Source organism: Cebus imitator, unplaced genomic scaffold (genome assembly GCF_001604975.1).
Source record: "Cebus imitator isolate Cc_AM_T3 unplaced genomic scaffold, Cebus_imitator-1.0 Scaffold177, whole genome shotgun sequence".
Classification (NCBI taxonomy): Eukaryota; Metazoa; Chordata; class Mammalia; order Primates; family Cebidae; genus Cebus; species Cebus imitator.
Genome location: NW_016107492.1, coordinates 2,775,242 through 2,795,726, shown reverse-complemented (window position 1 = coordinate 2,795,726; position 20,485 = coordinate 2,775,242). Strand labels below are relative to the sequence as shown.

General features: G+C 35.1%; 1 protein-coding gene across 8 annotated transcripts in view; it reads left to right on the top strand.

Moving 5' to 3' along the window:
- PTPN13 (protein tyrosine phosphatase non-receptor type 13) overlaps positions 1-20,485 on the top strand; it is a 210,411-nt gene that overhangs the window by 78,678 nt on the left and 111,248 nt on the right. For all 8 annotated transcript variants that reach the window (XM_017545145.2, XM_017545146.2, XM_017545144.2 and 5 more), the window contains exons 4-6: positions 7,867-7,932; positions 10,143-10,328; positions 15,109-15,196. In XM_017545145.2, coding sequence (XP_017400634.1) covers positions 7,867-7,932; positions 10,143-10,328; positions 15,109-15,196 — 340 coding nt within the window. The remainder of the gene's footprint in view (positions 1-7,866; positions 7,933-10,142; positions 10,329-15,108; positions 15,197-20,485) is intronic.

Genomic DNA, 20,485 nt, shown 5'->3' with positions numbered 1-20,485 from the left:
CTCTGTGCTTCAGTCATTCTGAATTTACTTCAGTGTCTGAGATATGCCACATATTTTCTTTCTTATTAACCTCTGTGCATTCTCTTCTTTCAGCTTCAAAAAGTCTTTTCACCCAGACTCGTGTTATTTCGACTCAGCTCATCCCCTCACTGTCTGGCTAACTTTTACTGTAGAGGTGAAGCTTTCTCCTACGCTCTGTTGTTCTCTCTGTGTACTTCTCATATGTCACATTATCTTATCTTATAAACAGGAGTGAAGATTTGATATGGAAGAGACCCTGTTTGTCCTCCTCACTATTGTATTCCCTGTGTTCTCTGCTAGTGGTTCTCAAAGTCTGGTCCCTCCAATCAGCAGCATCGCCATCACCTGGGAATTCTGTAGAAAAGCAAGTTCTCAGGCCCTACCCCAGACCTACTGAATCAGACACCCTGGAGAGATGACCCAGCCACCTATGTTTTATCAGTCCCTTCAGGTGATTCTGATGCGTGACATAGTTTGATGTCATATTTGGCAATAGGTAAAATTAATTTTTTAACCCAGTGGTATCTATGATTTGTTGCTTTTAAGTGCATAGCCACACAATCTCAGGGGCGTGTTGCTAAAAGGAGCTATGTAGCACACATAAAGCAGTTCATATTTCTTCACAGAGATCCAGAGATGGCTGAATGAGAGGTATCTGCACATCAGGCTGTAGTGTCTCACCCAACTTGTCTCTTATGGTCAGTGAGACAAATCTTTGAAGGCTTTTCATCTCCCCTTTGGAGAATGGATCAAGAGGTAGAAAGTATTGTTAGCCTTCTCAATGATGATAATTTTATTATCACCCCATTTTATATTTCAACAAATATTTATCATATATGGGCTCTGGGTTGAATCTGGCTTTGTCACCTAAGGGATATATGAACTCAGGCAATTTGCTTAACCTTTCTATGCCTCAGGTGCCTTATCTATATGGTGTTAATAATAGTACTTACCTTGTAGGGTTATTAGAAAGCGAAATAAGATAATACTTGTAAAGTGCTTAGGACAGTATATATATACATACTATTGTGTATATGTATGTGTGTGTATATATATATGTAGTGTCATATATATATATAGCACCCAAGAAATAGTAACTATCACTATTATATATTAAATGTTGGGCTAGGTCTAGGGGTAGAGTGGTGAACAGGACAAAATCCCTCTGTGCATGGAGTTTACATTCCAGACTTTACAACTGTACAGAAAGAAATGTATTTCTATCCTACAGAAGTTATATTAATGAGCTTCCTTGACTCTCATCTTTCCATGTCACATTTTCTTTATCTCTATCTCTGGTTCCTCCCTTTTCACATATGCACTTAATTGCTTGAATTTCTCAAGTCTTTCTAAGTTTAGCCATTTTAGTTCTTTCCTTTTCAGCCCTATTGCTGGCACTATGGTGAAGTTCTCATTTCTCTTCTCTTGGACTTTTGTCATTTCTCCTAACTCTTATTCCTGCTTCTTGACTGTTCTCTCTGCCACTATCAGATTAATACCCCTGATCGTGTCATACCCTTGATCATGAGGGTTTTTCTCCTCAAAAACCTTCACTGGGTTGCTCCTTTTTTACCCAATGAAGTACAGATTCCTTAACCAAACATAAAAATCTCTCCAGAGTCTGGTCCCAACTACCTTCTGACTCCTCTTTTTTAGATGCACAGGCTGGAGCTGGTGATTATTAGATAGATCTTGTGCTTTTGGGCTTCGCTTCTTTGCAGAACAATGCCTTTCAACCCTGTTTTCATGTATCCACATCCTATGTACCATCCATTCTTTCAGTGAGCATCTACTGAAGACTTACAATATATCCAACCCTATAAAAGGTCAAGGAGGTAACAAAGATGAGTAAGGAGTAGATCTTACTCTCAAAGGGCCAGGAGGCTGAGAGACAGAGAAAAAGAAATGATGATGATGATGATGTGCAGGCAGTATACACAATGATAATAGATCTATACAGAATATATAAGAGCAGAGAAAGAGACATATAAGCTATGTTTCAAGTCTCAGCTTAACTCCCATCTGCTTTAAGTTTCTTCTAACTTCTCAAGAGTCAAAAGTAACCTTTTCTTGTCTCCTTGAGCCTCCTTAGCACAAATTTACTACTTCTACTTTGTTTAATACATAGGTGCATACATATATATTTATATCCCTTTCCTGTTAGACTTTTAATTCTGGAAAATGATATACAGATTAAATTAGTAGTTTTCAACCAGAGGCAGTTTTCCCTCCTGTGGAACATTTGGCAATATCTGGAGACAATTTTGGTTGTCGTAACAGAGAGGGTAGGAATAGGTAGTACTACTGGCATCTAATGGATAGAAGTCACAGATCCTGCCAAATCTCCTACAGTTTACAGCACGGATCCCCAGTGCGAAGAACCATGCAATCCCAAATGTCAGTAGTGCTGAGGGTAAGAAACTGAAGCCAGAGTAAGAATCTTCCCTCTGTCAGTTCAATAGCTGTGTGACCTTTGGCAAGTTAGCTTACCTCTGTAAGAATGAATGAGTTAATGTATGTAATATGGGCCAAGTGTGGTGGCTCATGCCTGTAATCCCAGCACTTTGGGAGGCTGAGGCAGGTAGATCATTTGAGGTCAAGAGTTCAAGAACAGCCTGGCCAACATGGCAAAACCCCGTCTTACTAAAAATACAAAAATTAACTTGGCGTGGTGGCAGCCACCTGTTATCCCAGCTATTCGGGAGGCTGAGGCAGGGAGAATCTCTTGAACCCAGGAGGCGAAGCTTACAGGGAGCCAAGATCGCACCACTGCACTCCAGCCTGGGTGACAGCGTGAGACTCTGTCTCAAAAAAAGAGAAAAAGAAAGAGAGAGAAAGGAAGAAATTGTTCTACAATATATATAAGTTTGGAACACAGCATTATGTACATGCTAGCTATTTATTTTCTAATATATATAGTAATATATATTAGCTTATGACAGTATTATTGATACCAAGATGAGATATTTGCATCTTATCATACTCCCTAGCGTAGTGACTTTCAGAAAAAAATGTTGACTAAATGGGTAGCTATGTAGCTCTTCTATACATGCACGTCATCTAGAATCATCTCTTCCATCTTTTCACTGATTCATGTATATATATGAATCATCACTATCAAAGGCACCCACCTCTATAGGACTGTGTCCTGGCCTGCTATACTTCTATGCTAAAGAAGGAAAATAGAGCATCTCTGTGCTGTCCGTAAGGTACAGATGGACCAACAAAGGTCACAAAACCACAAATTCCCTGGGAAGCTAAATAATAAGCAATACAAGTGAGAAGCAGATCAAAAACATTTTTTACCTTATACTGCCTGATTCTTTTTTGGGCCTTGACTTGTTGATATCTTTAGTAGAAGATATTTGTTAGCTGGATTGTAGATTCCCCCTTTTTTCTCATTACATTTAAAAAAAGGAAAATACGTGATCAAATACTTGCCTGTTTTTAAGTAATCCTTCCTGTGCATGACCCTCCTCCTTTCTACACAATGCCTATAAGCAGTCTGTAACCCATCTACTGCTGCTATTTATTAACCAGATGAACTAAGCACTTTCAGTCGTATCAGTGCTACTGTATTAATATAGTTACATCTTTGTATCAGTGACCTTTATGCCTGTGTCTTTTTAGGTGACATCAACAGTACAAACTCCTTTAATTTATGAATAATGCATATGGAAGCATCATCTACTTACACTATACAGATGTTTTGGAATAAATGTAAAAGCATTTTTCTTTGTATTCTGTAAGAAATATTTTTCTAATATTAGGTATGAGGTGATATTATGTTATTCTAACAAAGATCTGACATACCTGGAGTTATCTAACAACAACGTATTTTTAATTATGATACTAATAGTGTGGAACCCACAAAGTACCATCCTAGTAAAGTAGCAATTATCATTTTGCATATTTTATTTCTCTATACAGATATTTCATACCCATATATATTAGTCAAGGTTCTGCAGAGAAACAGAACCAATAGGGTGTGTGTGTGTGTGTGTGTGTGTGTGTGTGTGTGTGTGTAGAAAGAGGTTTATTATAAAGGGTTGCTTCATGCAATTTGAAGGCTCACAAGCTCCAAGATCCTTAGGATGAGTTTGCAAACTGGAGATTCAGGAGAGCCAGTGATGTATTTCAAGTCTGAGTCTGAAGGTCAGAGAAACAGTACAACTGCTGGTATAGTTCTAGTTCAAAGACTGGCAGGCTCAAGAGCCAAGAAAGTTTCAGTTTGAGTCCAAAGGAGGAAAACAATGGCCCAGTTCTAAGGCAATTAGGCAGAAAGAATTCTCTTACTCAGAAGAGATTTAACCTTTTTGTTCTTTTCAGGCCTTCAACTGATTGGAAAGGGCTCCCCCGTAATATGGAGGGCAGTCTGCTTTACTCAGTCTACTCATGTAAATGTTAATCTCCTCCAAAAACACAGAAACAGCCAGAATGAGATTTGACCAAATATCTGGGCAACCTTTGGTCAAGTCAAGTTGACACATGCAACTAACCATTACACTGTATTCATAGGTGATCACAAAGTGTACAATTTTATAACCTAGTTTTAAGAATGTTTTATTATAGTCATGTATAAAAATTATTAACATATAGTAACTCACTTGGCATATTGAGAAGTAACTATAATAAAGAATCTTTTTTTTTTTTAATATTTTTTTTGAGATGGAGTTTTGCTCTTGTCACCCAGGCTGGAGTGCAATGGCACAATCTCGGCTCACCGCCACTACCTCCGCCTCCTGGGTTCAAGCAATTCTCCTGCCTCAGCCTCCCGAGTAGCTGGGACTACAGGCGTGTGCCACCACGCCCAGCTAATTTTTGTATTTTTAATAGAGACGGGGTTTCACCATGTTGACCAGGATGGCCTTGATCTCTTGACCTTGTGATCCACCCTCCTTGGCCTCCCAAAGTGCTGGGATTATAGGCGTAAGCCACCACTCCCAGCCAATAAAGAATCTTAAAGCATGGGCCATATCTCAAAGAACCATAAACCAAAATTAATATAATTGAATATGCAATTTGTCCTTTATGCTAAAGCTATGAAAAATGTTTTTCATATATGAGGCTCTTTGAATAGGTTTTTACATTTGAGACTCTTTGGAAAGAAGCTTAAAGAGAAATATGATACAAATAATCTGCACTAGGCAGTCTTGAACTTCATGCACATTTAATTTAGTTCAACAGACATGTATTGAGTATCTACTATGTAACATTCTGTGTTACTTAAGAGGGATACTAAGATGTGTTAAAAAAAAAAAAAATGTTTCCCCCCAAGGAAGACAAACAAGGACTCATCTAACTATACAACAAGGTAATATTAATTAACTACTTCATCAGAGATGCTAATGAAGTGTGATGCAGAAATATAACTATCATATATGAGAGAATGGTTTAAAAAACCTGTTTGGAAGCATTTATTCAGCATATGTAAAGGGAAACATCATCTCTGGCCTATCCATAGTAGCCAGAGACAAAGAAAAAATATTTTTGGTGGAAAGAACAGATAAGAAAAAGTTGAGAAACAAAAAGTTATATTTTGCCCACAGAAAGTTATCTAAATGTGCTGAAGTGTTTAGGTTGTGATAGAGGAAGGAATGATGACAGAAGGAAACTTTAAAATCTGCTTGCAAAATGGAAATAGAAGCAGGTCACAGTGAGCCCTGAATGTCATTATTTTAAAATTTGAATGTTTAAAAATTAGGAGCCATGAAAATATTTGAAAAGTGGAACAACGTCTCTAATCTATAATTTAGGAAACAATTTAAGGGATATATTAAAGTGTTGTGAGATTGTAAAGAGGGTACCCACTTTTATTACATATATCTAACTGATTTCTAAAGAGGGTTTGAGACAGTTTATAGAATTGATAAATAAAGGTGTAAAAATAGGAGCCGAGTAAATAAAGGCAAGAAAATAAGATGAAGCTTTAGTAACGATGCTACCAAACACACCAACAACAAAAGCAAGAATTCAGTATTGTTAGAAGTGGCCCAGAAGTTTAGCTCTGAACCTCTTAATGGCAGGAAATAGGAACGATGATTACTTATAACTGAGATCCTGCTTGTTGTGTCACAGAAAAAAATAGAAGCAATCAGAAGAGACTTTCCCTAGCATCCCTTTACCAGCCTACCTGTGTGAATTCCCACATGCTCTGCCATCTTACTACAGATGAACTGTCGGTACTCTTCTGTAAAGCCAGCTCCTCCATTTGTCCTTTGGCTGCAATCTCCTTGTCTTCTCAGCGTGTTCCTCTAGCAATCTCCACTCTCTCCTGCATTTCCAGTTTTCCCTGTCGAATCATTCCTATCAGCATAAAAATATGTTGTGTTTTTTTAATCTTTAAGAAGCAAACAAAGCAAACAACCTAAGGAAAACTCCTTTAATTAGGCTTCCTTCTCCTGTACTACTCTACCCATTCATCATGAGAAAATGCTAATCAAAACGGCAGTGAGGAAAGACAAAAAAAAAAACCAAAAAACTGCAGTAAGGCCAAGTAAGGTGGCTCTTACCTAACAGTGGGAGGCCAAGGCAGGAGGATCCCTTGAGGCCAGGAGTTTGAGAACAGCCTCAGCAATATAGTGAGATCCCCATCTCTCTAAAAATTTTAAAAATTAGCCAGGTGTGGTTTTACATGCCTGTAGTCCCAGCTACTTGAGAAGCTGAGACAGGAGGATCATCTGAGCTCAGGATTTTGAGGCAGCAGTGAGCTATGATTGCACCACCTCACTCCAGCCTGGGCAACAGAGAGAGATCCTGTCAAAAAACAAAAGAAAACAAAAACTGCAGTAATGCAGTGAGATTTATTAGTCAATTTTTAGACTGGCAAAACCCCAAGTCTTCGTAATCTCTCTATGGACAAGGCTTATGGAAAAACTCTTACATGTTGCTGGTAGAAGTGCAAAGTGGTACAACTGTTATATAAGGGAATCTGATAATAAATATAAAAACTACAGATGATTTACTTTCTCATGCATTATCTCAGAGAATCGTTTTAAGAGAAATACTTGTATGGACAGAATGAGATATCACAAGCTTGTTTGCTGAAACATCATTTATAGTAGCAAAGGTTTGAAAAAACTCTTAATTCTCGATTAATAACAGATTGGTTATATAAACAGTGCTACAGCCACTAATGGAATTCTATGTACCATTTTTAAAAAAGGATCTCTAAACTATTGATATGGAAATATCTACTGATAGTTAAAAATGCAAGTTGCCTGCTGGGGGTGGTGGCTCATGCCTGTAATCCCAGCCCTTTGGGGGCCGAGGTGGGCAGATCACCTGAAGTCAGGAGTTCAAGACCAGCCTGGCCAACATGGCAAAACCTTATCTGTACTTAAAAAAGAAAAATTACCCAGGCATACTGGCGCACACCTGTAACCCCAGCTACTCAGGAGGCTCAGACAGAAGAATCGCTTGAACCCAGGGGATGGCGGTTGCAGTGAACTGAGATTGTGTCACTGACTGCACTCCAGCCTGGGCTACGAGCCAGACTCTGCCTCAAAAAAGAAAAGCAAGGTACCCAATAATTTTTAAGATTTCTGACCTTTTGTAAAAGGAAGAAATAAGAACATGTATTCATGTTTGCTTGGATTTGCATAAGGAAACTTTAAAAGTTAGCAAAAATGATTACTCATAAAGGATGGGCTGGGGAATTAGAAAAACATCTGTTGTAATAATTTTCAGTCTTATTATCTCTTTTAAGCTCTCATATTATAAAATGATTTTCTCAAATTGTGTATTATATTTTCTGTGGAACAAAATAATCTGTATATATAGCACTTGCTAAATTTTCTATTATATTTTTGTCATAAAATTATTTCTTAAAAATTCTGTTCCTAGATCCATATTTATTCTCTTGGAATGACACTGTATTGGGGCGCAGATCATGAAGTGCCTCAGAGCCAAGTAAGTTAAGTTTTTACAGTTGTTACACTTTTTACATGTGTGCAGTTTTACGCCTTTTGTCATAGCTCTTCCACACATTTATATGTGTTCTACAGTGTACGGTCAGGTGTATCAGCATTCCTATGGAGGTTGTTTACATTAATAATGTCATACTTTCAGAATGAATTTACAATAAAGTACTAAAGACACTATTTTTAAGATATTCTTAGAATTGTAGCAATCACTACCCAAGCTTCAACAACTTAGTCTGTGAGATGTAGCTGGCCTCTTCAAAAATTATAGCAAAAGAAATGGGAATGTACTTCATTTTATCTAATTTGGTGACTGTTAAGAGAGATTGGACATCCCTTGTCTTTGATGATTCATTCTACTGAAAGTGATAGCTCTTTTGATGCAAAAACTCTAGGAATAGTAGCCCTATGTCTCAGAGCGTAGTGTTAGAGAATGTCATAGCTTTTTCCCTTGGCACGTCAATCACACATCATACTTCACTACCCCTACAGCAGCAGACACACGTATTAAAGTAACACTTGCTGAGGTCTTGGGCCCTGATTGCCATTGAGCTGCTTCTAGTTATTATTTTCTAAAATAATTCTGATCCCTAAAGACCGATATAAACATAGTAGTAATAGTAATTGAAAATTTAAAAATAGCCATATTTCATCAAGACAAGATATAACATATAGAATTAGGTTTCATTTTAGGTCTTTATAAGTCAAAACCCAAAATAACTAGGTGTGTTTTTTCTGATTAAATATAAGAAGTAACAAGCATTTTAGGCTTTTATTCTAAAATCCAAACATCTTAAGATCCATCAACAATAAATGATATTCTTCATTTCGTTTGGTTTTATTTTATGTCATGAAAAAAATGTATGTTTTCTTTCTCTCTTCAGTTTCAATTCTGTAAATATAAACGAGAAAGTTAAATTATTACTGGAAATACTGGTGTCCTATATTATGCAACCTAACTTGTAAAATGTGATTTCAGTCTATAACACATTATGCTCTTTTCTGATAGCTGGAAATAAAGTCAATATCAAATACAAATAGAGGGTCAATATCAATAACTATAAATTAGAAGGGAAATATTAACTTGTATTTTAGAATCAGAAATCAAAATATTTTAGAAATATTTAACATTAATTTAAAAGTATTTATTAAGTACCTACCTTGTGTCAGATACTCTTAGACACTAGGACTATAGTGACCCATACCTATGAAGTTTTTGGAAGGAACAGACAGCTAAATGGCTGATTACAAAATAATGCTGTAAATGCTATGTTAGGGAAAATGGAGGACGCTATGGAAAACAGAGTTCATACTTTTGGCTTGGCTTGGAGGGAGAGGACACGTTTTTTAAAGGACATTGCATCTAAGCAAATACCTAAAGGATGATATATTAATACTACCCAAATGGACGGGAAGTGAAAAGGTCATAGGAAAGGCATTTTTTTTAGACCAAAGTGGATATACCAGTTTAAAGTGTCATCAGCTTGGAGGTGAGTTTTAATTGCTCCACTCCTTACCTATTCTTGTATTCTTAGTATTTTTATTTTTCACTATTTTATTGGGTGTGTAGTAGCTTCTTCTTGTAGTGGTTTTAATTTGCATTTCTTAGTGAATAATGATGTTGGCCACTCTTTCATGTGCTCCTTGCCCATTTAGATATAATATTCTACAAAATATGAAAACAATTTTTTAAAAAGCCCTCACATTCTGGCTTGTCTGGCCAACATAATGAGAATCTATATTTAAATGGTCTTGAGGCATTATAGTATTTTAAATCTCCTTTAAGTTATCATGGAAGTATCTAATTATATACGTTGACTGTATTATATTTTATGTAATATTATGAAAGTTTATTCTCTCAAATGGTGTGTGTGTGTGTGTGTGTATACACGTGTGTGTACATATAGTAAGTGTTTATCAAAACATTTGAATAACCCAAGAATTTCACTATTTTATATTTTAAAATGCTCGGAGTTTTTCTGTACTTCCTATCTAGGGAAGTATAAGTTAACCATCTTCTACTAATATTTTTTTGGACCATAAGAAGGTAAAACACAGTAAGATACTTATGCTAATAAGGAATTTATTTCCTTCAAGTATGTGAAGTGTATTTTAGTGTGATTCCTAGAATGATTTGTCTCATTAAAAAGAATATTTGCTCACATTTATTAATGTGGCTTTTCCTTTATTTATATTCAGCCTATCAAGCTTGGAGATCATCTCAACAGCATACTGCTTGGAATGTGTGAGGATGTTATTTATGCTCGAGTTTCTGTTCGAACTGTGCTGGATGCTTGCAGCGCCCACATTAGGAATAGCAATTGTGCACCCTCATTCTCTTATGTGAAACACTTGGTAAAACTCGTTCTGGGAAATCTTTCTGGGGTAAGCTACAGTTACAATGGTAAAAACTGTCATATTTTAAAATTTAGTGGATATCGCAAAAGTTCTTTAAAGATACTATATAGGTAGCGTTTTCTCAATGAAGACTAAAAATGGAAAATTTAAGTTCTTCTTCTAATATAAATTGTTTATTTGAAACAATACTTAAAATTTAGAAGCTCATTGCAATAAGTATAGATTTTGCGAAGTTATTCCCCAAAGTATCATAGAATGATAGCATGTTTGAGCTGAAAATGTCTACCCTTGTTTTCTTTCTTAGATTTTGTGAACACCTAGAAAAAAATGTATTAACATGAAAATGGGTTTTAGAAATATTTAAACGTACTTTTGGTTGCTTTATAGCTATTTCTGGACCACTCATTTGTTTGCATCTTGTAGGTATTTCCCAAACCTTCACTTTCCCTCCTTTTCTGAACACTGCTGCCTAGTACACAGAGAGAATCCATGCTTGTATCCCTGACAGATTTCCCCAAGACCTGGACTCTTCTGTTTTTTCTCTTGTCTTGGATATGAAGAATCCCAAGAATAACCAATGCTCTATCTTACCTGAAAGTCCCACCTCTGTTCTGCATTTCTAAGGCTGTATTCTATCTTGTTTGCACTATCTGATCTGGATGTATAGTTTATCTGCTCTTATCCTTAGGGTTATAGTTCCTGAGTGTTGGTCCTTCTTCTTCGTACAGGTTACAAATTTACCACTGCCACACAGTGTTCTTGTTGGCTTCCTCAGAATTCCTCATCAGTAGGGGTTTAGTTCCCATCTTAACCAGGATGTCAGATGGCTGCCAGGAATATATCCAAATTCCACACCATTTTCCAGTTGATAACTGACAGGTCCAGAGAACTTCTAGACAAATGGTTTGTAAACTCTTCCCCAAGAAACTTTTGCAGTCCTATAGTAAAAGGAAATGTAGTAAGTAGAGGCTGAATAAATGGGTTTCTTGGTTGCCCATTTTCCATCTTTAACTAGAGCAGTTTCATTTTTATTTGATCTGTTTGTTTCTGCATGTGATTTTTTTTGAACAAAGGTAAAGCTGTTAAAAATTCTATGAAAACCATCTGTTTAGAACAAAGTCTCTCACATTGTTTTTAATATTTTTGTTCAAAAAAATTCCTCTATACTATGCTTAAGAAAAAACTGAAGGAAAATTTCACTGCAGAACTTCTTAGAGCCTTAATATAATAGACTGTATTACTAACCTTCAAGAAGAATAGGCATGTAAATGAAGCATTTCCCAGACTTACTTGGTCTTGGAGGTCTTTTTTTCACAAACATTCTCATAAGACTAATATTCTTTAAAACTTCACTTCATGGATAAGGAAATTGATACCCAAATAACTATGGGATTTGAGTTTTCTATTAGTCAGTCCAGGGACTTTTTAATTACACCACATTTTCTCTAAGACTTTTGTGCTGTTTGCTAATTTTACTCCTATAGTAAAATTGTGAGAGAGATATTTGTTCTGTCTTTGATTGAAAAATTATTTTTCTGTCTCCATAGAAATTCTATTGGCTATCTAATAATTGCCCATATTACATATAAAATCTTCATCCCTTTAAGGTTTAGCACTTAGGTCTCCTTATTATAGGGGATCTTTATTGTTCATTTATTTATGAAACCTGTGCTAGAGACTGTAGAAGATACAAATTTGAATAAAATATTTCATCTAGGCTGGGCGTGGTGGCTCAGGCCTATAATCCCAGCACTTTGGGAGACCAAGGCAGGCGGATCATGAGGTCAAGAGATCGAGACCATCCTGGCCAACATGGTGAAACCCCGTCTCTACTAAAAATACAAAAATTAGCTGGGCTTGGTGGTGAGCGCCTGTAGCCCCAGCTACTCGGGAGGCCGAGGCAGGAGAATTGCTTGAACCCAGGAGGCGGAAGTTGCAGTGAGCCGAGGTCGCGCCACTGCACTCCAGCCTGGCGCCTGGCGCCAAAGTAAGACTCTGTCTCAAAAAAAAAGAATATTTCATCTAAGAGTTTTTATCTAAAATGCCATAACCATTTGCTTAATTATAAAATGAAAGAAGGCTGTAAAAAGATACACAGTAAAAACTTTAACATCTATGAGAGTTTGAAGAAAAAGGATACAAATTATGACTGCATTGAAAAATAGCACTTTGTAGCTGAGCATGGTGGTGCATGCCTTTAGTCCTAGGTACTTGGGAGGCTGAGGTGGGAGGACCACTTGAGCCTGGGAGGTCAAGGCTGTGATAAGCCGTGATCACACCACTGCAGTCCAGCCTAGGCAACAGAATGAGACTCTACCTCAAAATAAAAGAAAAAATAGCACTTTGAACTACATCCTGTAGGCTAGATAGAAAGAGTAATCGCAGAGGAAAGTGAATCTGGATAAAGGCTGTGAAATAGAAAAGCAGGTATGTTTGGGGAACAGTATGGCATAGGGTGTATCATGGGGTTATTTAATGGGAGAGAAAAATAGAAGGATCAATTGGAATCAGCATGTAGAGAGCCTCCCTTCACAAAGACAATTTTTTTTTTTTAATAGAGACAGGGTTTCACCATGTTGGCCAGGATGGTCTCCATCTCTTGACCTTGCAATCTGCTCACCTCGGCCTCCCAAAGTGCTGGGATTACAGGCGTGAGCCATCACTCCCTGCCAAAGACAAATTTTCACTAAGTATAATAATGTTCCCCTTACCTTTCTGTTGCTCTTCCTCATCTCCTAAACACTGGATAGAAGTAATTCCAACGGCTACCTTTTCTTAAGTGTTTTTTACTTTGTGCCAGGCACTATACTAAGGAGTTTATGTGCGTTATCACATTATTCATCATAACAACCTCAATTTAATAGAGACACTTTTATCCTCATTTTAGAAGGCATGAAACTAAGGCTAAGAAAGATTAAATAACTTGCACATAGCTACAGATATGGTAAATGACAAAGACATTGGAGCTGGGTGTTTTTGATCCCAATATATTACTTAAAGCTTTTGTTGCCTTCAGTAGCTGATAGAATGAGTTAGTCTTTCACTAGTGTGAAATTCATTCTGAGTGACCGTCATTCTTACTTAAAATTAATTAGTGTGGGGTAAAAATCAGCAAGCCAGCTCACTTGTCTAGGTTTTTCCACTGATTTAATGTTATGCTATTTGTACCACAATTTTACTTATCTGTAAAATAGGAATAATAGTATGTGTCAATCACCTATATTATTAAACTGTTGTGAAAGTAATTATTTCCATATTAACGAGCTACTTTGTGTTCCTTAGAAGTTTCTTTGCTATTTCTCCCTTCATCTGTAACATGAGGATAATACTGTCTACCATATGAGGTTGACTGAGGATTAAATAGCACAAAGTATGCACCTAACATGTAGTAACTGTTCAATAAACAATAGTTATTAATAGTTATTAATAGTAACTTCCATGTAGGAATTTTCAAAGATGTGGGATATTTACTGTCTTTTCAGTCGCTGACAGTACTGTATAATCTGAACTAATATCATTTATACAACTTAAATAACATTATTTCAGAAATACTTCCATTTGCAAGTCTTCTTATAGGTAGAAAACATAATGCTTGAGCCATGAATATACTACCTTAGATAAGTTTTTAATCCATACTCAAGCAAGATTCACTAATGGATCAATACTAAAACATTTCTGTGGGGTATGTGTGTGTGTGTGTGTGTGTGTGTGTGTGTAAACAAATACGTATGCATACTCTTGGTGCTAGATTTAAGTAATTTCTCTTTACCATTCTCTCTTCCATTTATAGTGACATTTCTCCTCTCATTGCTCACCTGAATAAAAGACTGTGATCTGTCCATTTTTTTAGCCTTTATAATGTGGAGTTTGACCTAATTTGACATACTTTATTTCAAGCAAATACCCTTGGTTAAAACTATTAAACTTTAAAACTACTTAAACATTTTGCTTTAAAGGGAACTCAAAAGAGCGTTGATTTAAATTTGTTATCCCTCAGAGTGTCCATTTAAAGACAGCATTTCTCAGCCAGGCATGGTGGCTCATGCCTGTAATCCTGGCACTTTGGGAGGCCAAGGCAAACAGATCACTTGAGGTCAGGAGTTCAAGACCCGCCTGACCAACATGGTGAAACCCTCTACTAAAAATACAAAATTTAGCTGGGTGTGGTGGCTTGCTCTGGTAGTCCCAGCTACTCTGGAGGGTGAGGCACGAGAATTGCTTGAACCCGGGAAGCGGAGGTTGCAGTGAACCGAGATCCTCCAACCTGGGCAACAGAGCAAGTCTGTCTCAAAAAAGAAAAAAAAAAAAAAAAAAAGACTTAGCATTTCTCAAATGTAATTTCTAGCAGGTAAGATCTATAAAATTATTTTGGAAAGTAATTTAAATCCTTAATGCATAGTTATAATCAGGAGAAAACTTTATTATACCAAAATTAATGTGGTTTTTAAATTATAATCTAACTTAAGAGTAGTAGTTGTTGGTTGGGGAAAAAAGACTTCAAGTTTACTGTTTTCAAATAGAACTCATTTTAACAAGTTTAATCTAATGGTGTTTTCTAGTTATTAGGTTACTCTTCAGTCACTGCTTCTTGCCTTTTAATTTTCTAAAATGAATTGGCCAGCCCTGGGCTATGTACATCTGATCCAAGAATACAAATTACTGTACAAATACAATAGGACGTAGAGTCTCATTGTTTTATATTATGTCCTCCAAAAACCATGTAACTAGTGTCATTCTGTAGATAGTTACCATGAAAACAAAAGGGAGATCCTTTTGTCAAACTTGATTTTTTATTACCTGTGTACAGACAGATCAGCTTTCCTGTAACGGTGAACAAAAGCCTGATCGAAGCCAGGCTATTCGAGACCGATTGCGAGGAAAAGGATTACCAACAGGTAAGAGTATATTAATAGGAAATTTCTAGGCTTTAATCTTACCCCATTTTTTTTAACAAAATTATACTTACCTGGCTTTGAAATCTGGTAGTTGAGACTATGATTAGAACACAAGTGTAGAAAGTCGAGGTAGGGAATAGACAGGAACACTAGCTACATTAAAAAATAATTTCATTAAAGTTACGCAGAAAACATTATTAATATAGTTAGGATTCCCAGAGTATATTATTTCCCTTTCCAGTGTTGGTATACCAATAATAATATCATTTATTTACTTTATCATGGTATTTCATATTAAAAATATTTTTTAAAGCATGACTGAATAAACACATGCACGTTTATGAACAAACACTACTGAAACAAAAGTTTCAGAAAACATTTTTCTTACTGCACTCTGATATTTTCTATACTATTTTTTTTTAAATGCTAGTAATAACTCACTAAATTGATTTCATCATGGAGTTATCAAATACTACCTTAGGTTATATGATACTTAGTAAATAAAAACTAATAATGAATAGTGGTTTTGCTGTTTGTCAATAGCATAATGTAATTATGTATCCTATGATAATAATTAAATTGATTTTTTTTTAAAGAAATGAATGGAAATTTCAGGTTGGGCATAGTGGCTCACACCTGTAATCCCAGCACTTTGGGAGGTCGAGGCAGATGGATCACCTAAGGTTAGGAGTTCAAGACCAGCCTGGCCAACATGGTGAAACCCCGTCTCTTCTAAAAATACAAAAATTAGCCAGGCGTGGTGATGGGTGCCTATAATCCCAGCTACTTGGGAGGCTAAGACAGGAGAATCACTTAAACCTGGGAGGCGGAGATTGCAGTGAGCCAAGATCTCACCACTGCACTCCAGCTTGGGCAACAAAGAGCAAAANAAAAAAAAAAAAAAAAAGAAAGAAAAGAAAAGAAAAAGAAATGAATGGAAATTGCAAACACTTGAAATAAAAGTAAATATAATTTTATGTGACAATTTATTTTTCATTGTTAAGTTTCAAGCCTGGCTTATTTATAAAATAAACTTTTGATTTTACTGATTATCTTTGTTCTTTTCTTATCAAGCAATATTGAATCATGATAATCTAAACATTAACAAAAATACTTTTTTAGATCTCGTCTTAGATCTCGGGGCTAAGTAGAAGTAAATGTACAAGTTGCTTAAATATATTCTAATAAAATATATTCTAATTGATATAGGTTGTAAAATAGATTAAAAAGTTAAGATTTTAATTTAATCAGAACATCAGAAAAGGCTGTCTTATTTAAAACCTATGAGCAACTCTAATTGTGAAAACTAAATGTAGACTTTGACTATCTGAACCAAATGCTTTACAGAGTCAGAACTCTCATATCTGAGAGGAAGGAATATATAAGTTAAAGAAAAGCAGTAAAATTGTTTCTAAGGAAGTGATTTTGTAATGGTACAGTTAAGTACCTGTCTTGGTGCTTCTATTTTAATTGTGAATAAAGACTATATTTCTGAAAAGAAATTTTTGCTTTCATATCATCAGTGTAGTAACTTATTTCTGGTTAGAAATAAATTACTGCACTGATAATACGAAAGCTATGATATAAATTACTATAGAAAATGTTTTTTTCTTATACATATATAATTAGTTTATATGTTGGTCAAAAAAATACAATGTGGTGACAATTTTGAAAGTATTTTTCATATTTCCTTGCACATACTTTCTTCCTACACTTGTGTCCCCATACTGTGCTTCTGTCCCTTTCTTTTTATAGGTAAAAATCTGTATATACTGTTCTAGGATTTGAGATAGTATATAGTGTAAACTTTAGCACTAAGCATAGCAGCAATTTATTAACGGATCAAATTTTCACTCAGTCTCCTATTTTACAATTGAATAATAACAGAAACTTATAGATGAATGTCAATAGCAAGGTGAAAGAATCCTTTGGGAGACATAATGAACGTTTTAATAAGTGAAACATTAGATTTAAAAGACATTGTTGTTTTTCTTATTTATCTTTTTCTATTTTCTCCCTCTCTCTTTCCTCTCCCCACTTCCCTCTTTCCTCCTTTCCTACCTCTTTTCTTATTTCTCTTTCTTATTCTTTCTCTAACCTCTTTCAGCAGTTCTCTACTATCGTTTCCTACTACCATTAAATGGCCATGTTATGTAATTGAAGTTTATTTGCTTATTTGTTACTTCTTGATTTAATAACTGTAATGTATTATTAATTTTTGCAGACAGCTTATTTTTTCTAAGAATAAAAAATATTCATATATATTTATTTATGTATATACAACTCCCATTCTATCTCCCTTTCCATTGTGGATCTGTAGAAAGAAAAAGGTTGAGCCTTGAAATATTTAGTTTATCAAATTGTAAGAATTATCAAATGCAAATGCCGTTTAGATTTTATTACTTTCAATGATTCAGAGGTTTAATGTTTCAGAAACTAATTGTTACATAGTATTTTAAAGATAGCAATGAAGAGATTGTACTGAGTCTACACTTGATAACATATTTTAAATAACAGGTTATTTGTCATTTGCATATATACATACATTTGTTTCATAATGGACATTCATAAATGTTAAGTTTTCTGGATATATAGATGCTGGGGATAGGGAAAACCTATTAAGTACATTAGTTTTTATAGGTGTTCAGTGTATATTTGTTGATTGAATGAGAAAAGGTTTTAGAGAAATACTAGATTTTGAAATATAATGTATTTGTAGTATAATTATTTAATAGCTCTATAAATATGTGAGACTATAGTTTAGCCTATTTTAAACATTAAGTTCTATGAAAAAGAAAACATGCTGGCTCATATTAATAGACCATTTTCTTGTTATAACAACAAAAATCAGAAGTTTTAATACAGATTTTTGTGGCTTTTATGTGATTTTGTTTTTATAATACTAAGAAAGATTTAGTATTATTTTCCAATAGTTCCTTAGAACTCTTATTATTAATATTCTGTTCTAATGCAGTTAAGGAAGCATTGACTGCCATGACTTTACAAAATTAACAGAGAAATAAAATCCTTAAGTAAATTGTCCATTGATTTTATCCTCTAATAGTCATACTGAAGAATAAAATCTCCTTTATATCTAAACTCAAGAGAATTTGTGAGTAATTATAATTAGTCACTCAGGATACACCAAATTTTGTTTACATTTCTATTTTTTAGTAGAAGTAAAGGTCCTAATAGTGAAATAATACTCTTATTTGGATCAAGTACAAGGGAAGAGGATTCTTCAGAACTTCTTAGCCGTCATTGGCTAAGAAGTAGTATTACACAAGTAGTATTACACAAGTGTTCTTTTCATTTACCTTTTACAAATTTTAAAACCTCATTTTAAGGACAGAACCAATATAAATATACTAATTATAGCCATTACCAGGCAGAAACATCCAGCAGCTAATAGTCAACTACGTACACTAATTTTAAAAGTTTAAGATTGAAAATATATATATATATCTCGAAGAAGAAGAAGAAGAAGAAGTAATTCTTCTAAGATGCCTAGGACACTTGGCAGTGCCAGTTCTTAACTGTCAGTGGTCAATTGCAGCAAAGCAACCTTGTAGTACATTATCAGTAAAACATTTTCTTCAATGTGCACCAACCTAAAATCTGTATGTGGTGATACCATTAGTTTATTGGGCTCCTGACTGCAGTCTTTAATAAAGAAAATGTTTGGATGTGCATTGAGATACAGAATTAGTTGGAAAGAAGTAAGCAAATTTGGGAATAATGCCTTATACCTAGTGATTTAATTGTTCAGCTCAAACATAATAAAATTTTTCATCTGTAAGTAAATGACCTTAAAATGTCTCTCCATATATCTTACCTCCAAGATCTGTCGCAGAAGCTAATGCCTAAACTAGTGAGCTGTCCACCCCTACTTTGTTACCTAATACTGCCACTACTGATAAAATAGTTTCACTGAGGAGAAAGAAATCAAACATTTCCTGTCAAGCTTAAGGTGGAAACTTACACTATTATTATACCAACATGATGCCGCTTCAGAACTTAGGCATGTCAATAATATCATGGGGTTATTTTAATGCACGTGAACACATTTGTGAGGATACATGGGGACTTGGGGAGCTTCTTTTAATATTGAAATGTCATTTCAAAGTTTACTTCTAAGAGATGTGAATTTTTGAGTCTGTGTGAAGTGAAAGGTGAATGATGATATCCAACGTAGGATAATGTTAATCGCATATAACAAAAATAGTTAAAATATAATGTAATTTACAAGGAAGTCTTTTTCAGCTTAATTAAAATAAATGGAATGTGTTCTGTTACAAAGATTTTTTATGTTCTTGAACTCTTACCCAAGGAATACAAGTGTGAAACCTTTTATTTGTAAATAAAGTATATTTCTTGTTTCCCATTTAGCTTTTAGCAAGCTATGCATTCTTGAGAAGGAAAATGCTTAGGGCCATTGAGGCAATCTAATCAAGCAGTAGTGTTAATTGGAAATAGGGTGATGGCAGTGGAATTTAGAATACATGAAATAATAAATACCTTTGAGAATTTAAATAACCATCATTTACTGATAGATTTGATATGGGGATTAAATAAGGTAGAAGATTTAAGGATGGTGCCTATATTTAGTTTTGAACAATCAGTTGTTGAATAATGGGGCCACTTATTGTAATAGGAAAGACCGGGGAAAAATGGACAGTTTTGGATGTGGAAAACAGAAGATCAGTTTTGAGCATGCTGCAGTTATGGTTCTTCTGAAGTATAAGTTGAAGTTTCATTATATATGATTAGAACTCCCTAAGCGTATCAGTTTGGGAGCTGCCAACATATAGGTGATATTACAGCATTGTTAATGGAAGAAATTATATAAAGACAAAGTAAGTAGATGGAATTCTAAAACTGACACCTAAGGAAATCCAACATTTGGATATCTAATAAAGGAAGGAAAACCAAAGACTAAGAGTGAGCAGTCTGACAGGTAGGAGAAAGCCAGGTATGTAAATAGACGAAAGATTGAGTAAAGGATGGTCATCATAATCAGTTGTTACTGAGAAGTAAAATATGTATACCAAAATGTACATCTGATTTGGCAAGCAGAAATCATTGGCCATACCTAATGAGAATTGCTAATGTATGGAGTAGGTGGAAGCTGATTAAAGTGGGTAGAATAATGAATGGGAAGTAAGAAATGGGAAGATAGCAGTAGCTAGGGGGAAATGTGCTTAACAGAGGAATGGTTTTGTTTTATTTGGTTTGACTATGGGAGATACTAGATTATGTTCACATACTAATGGGAATATTCAATAGAAA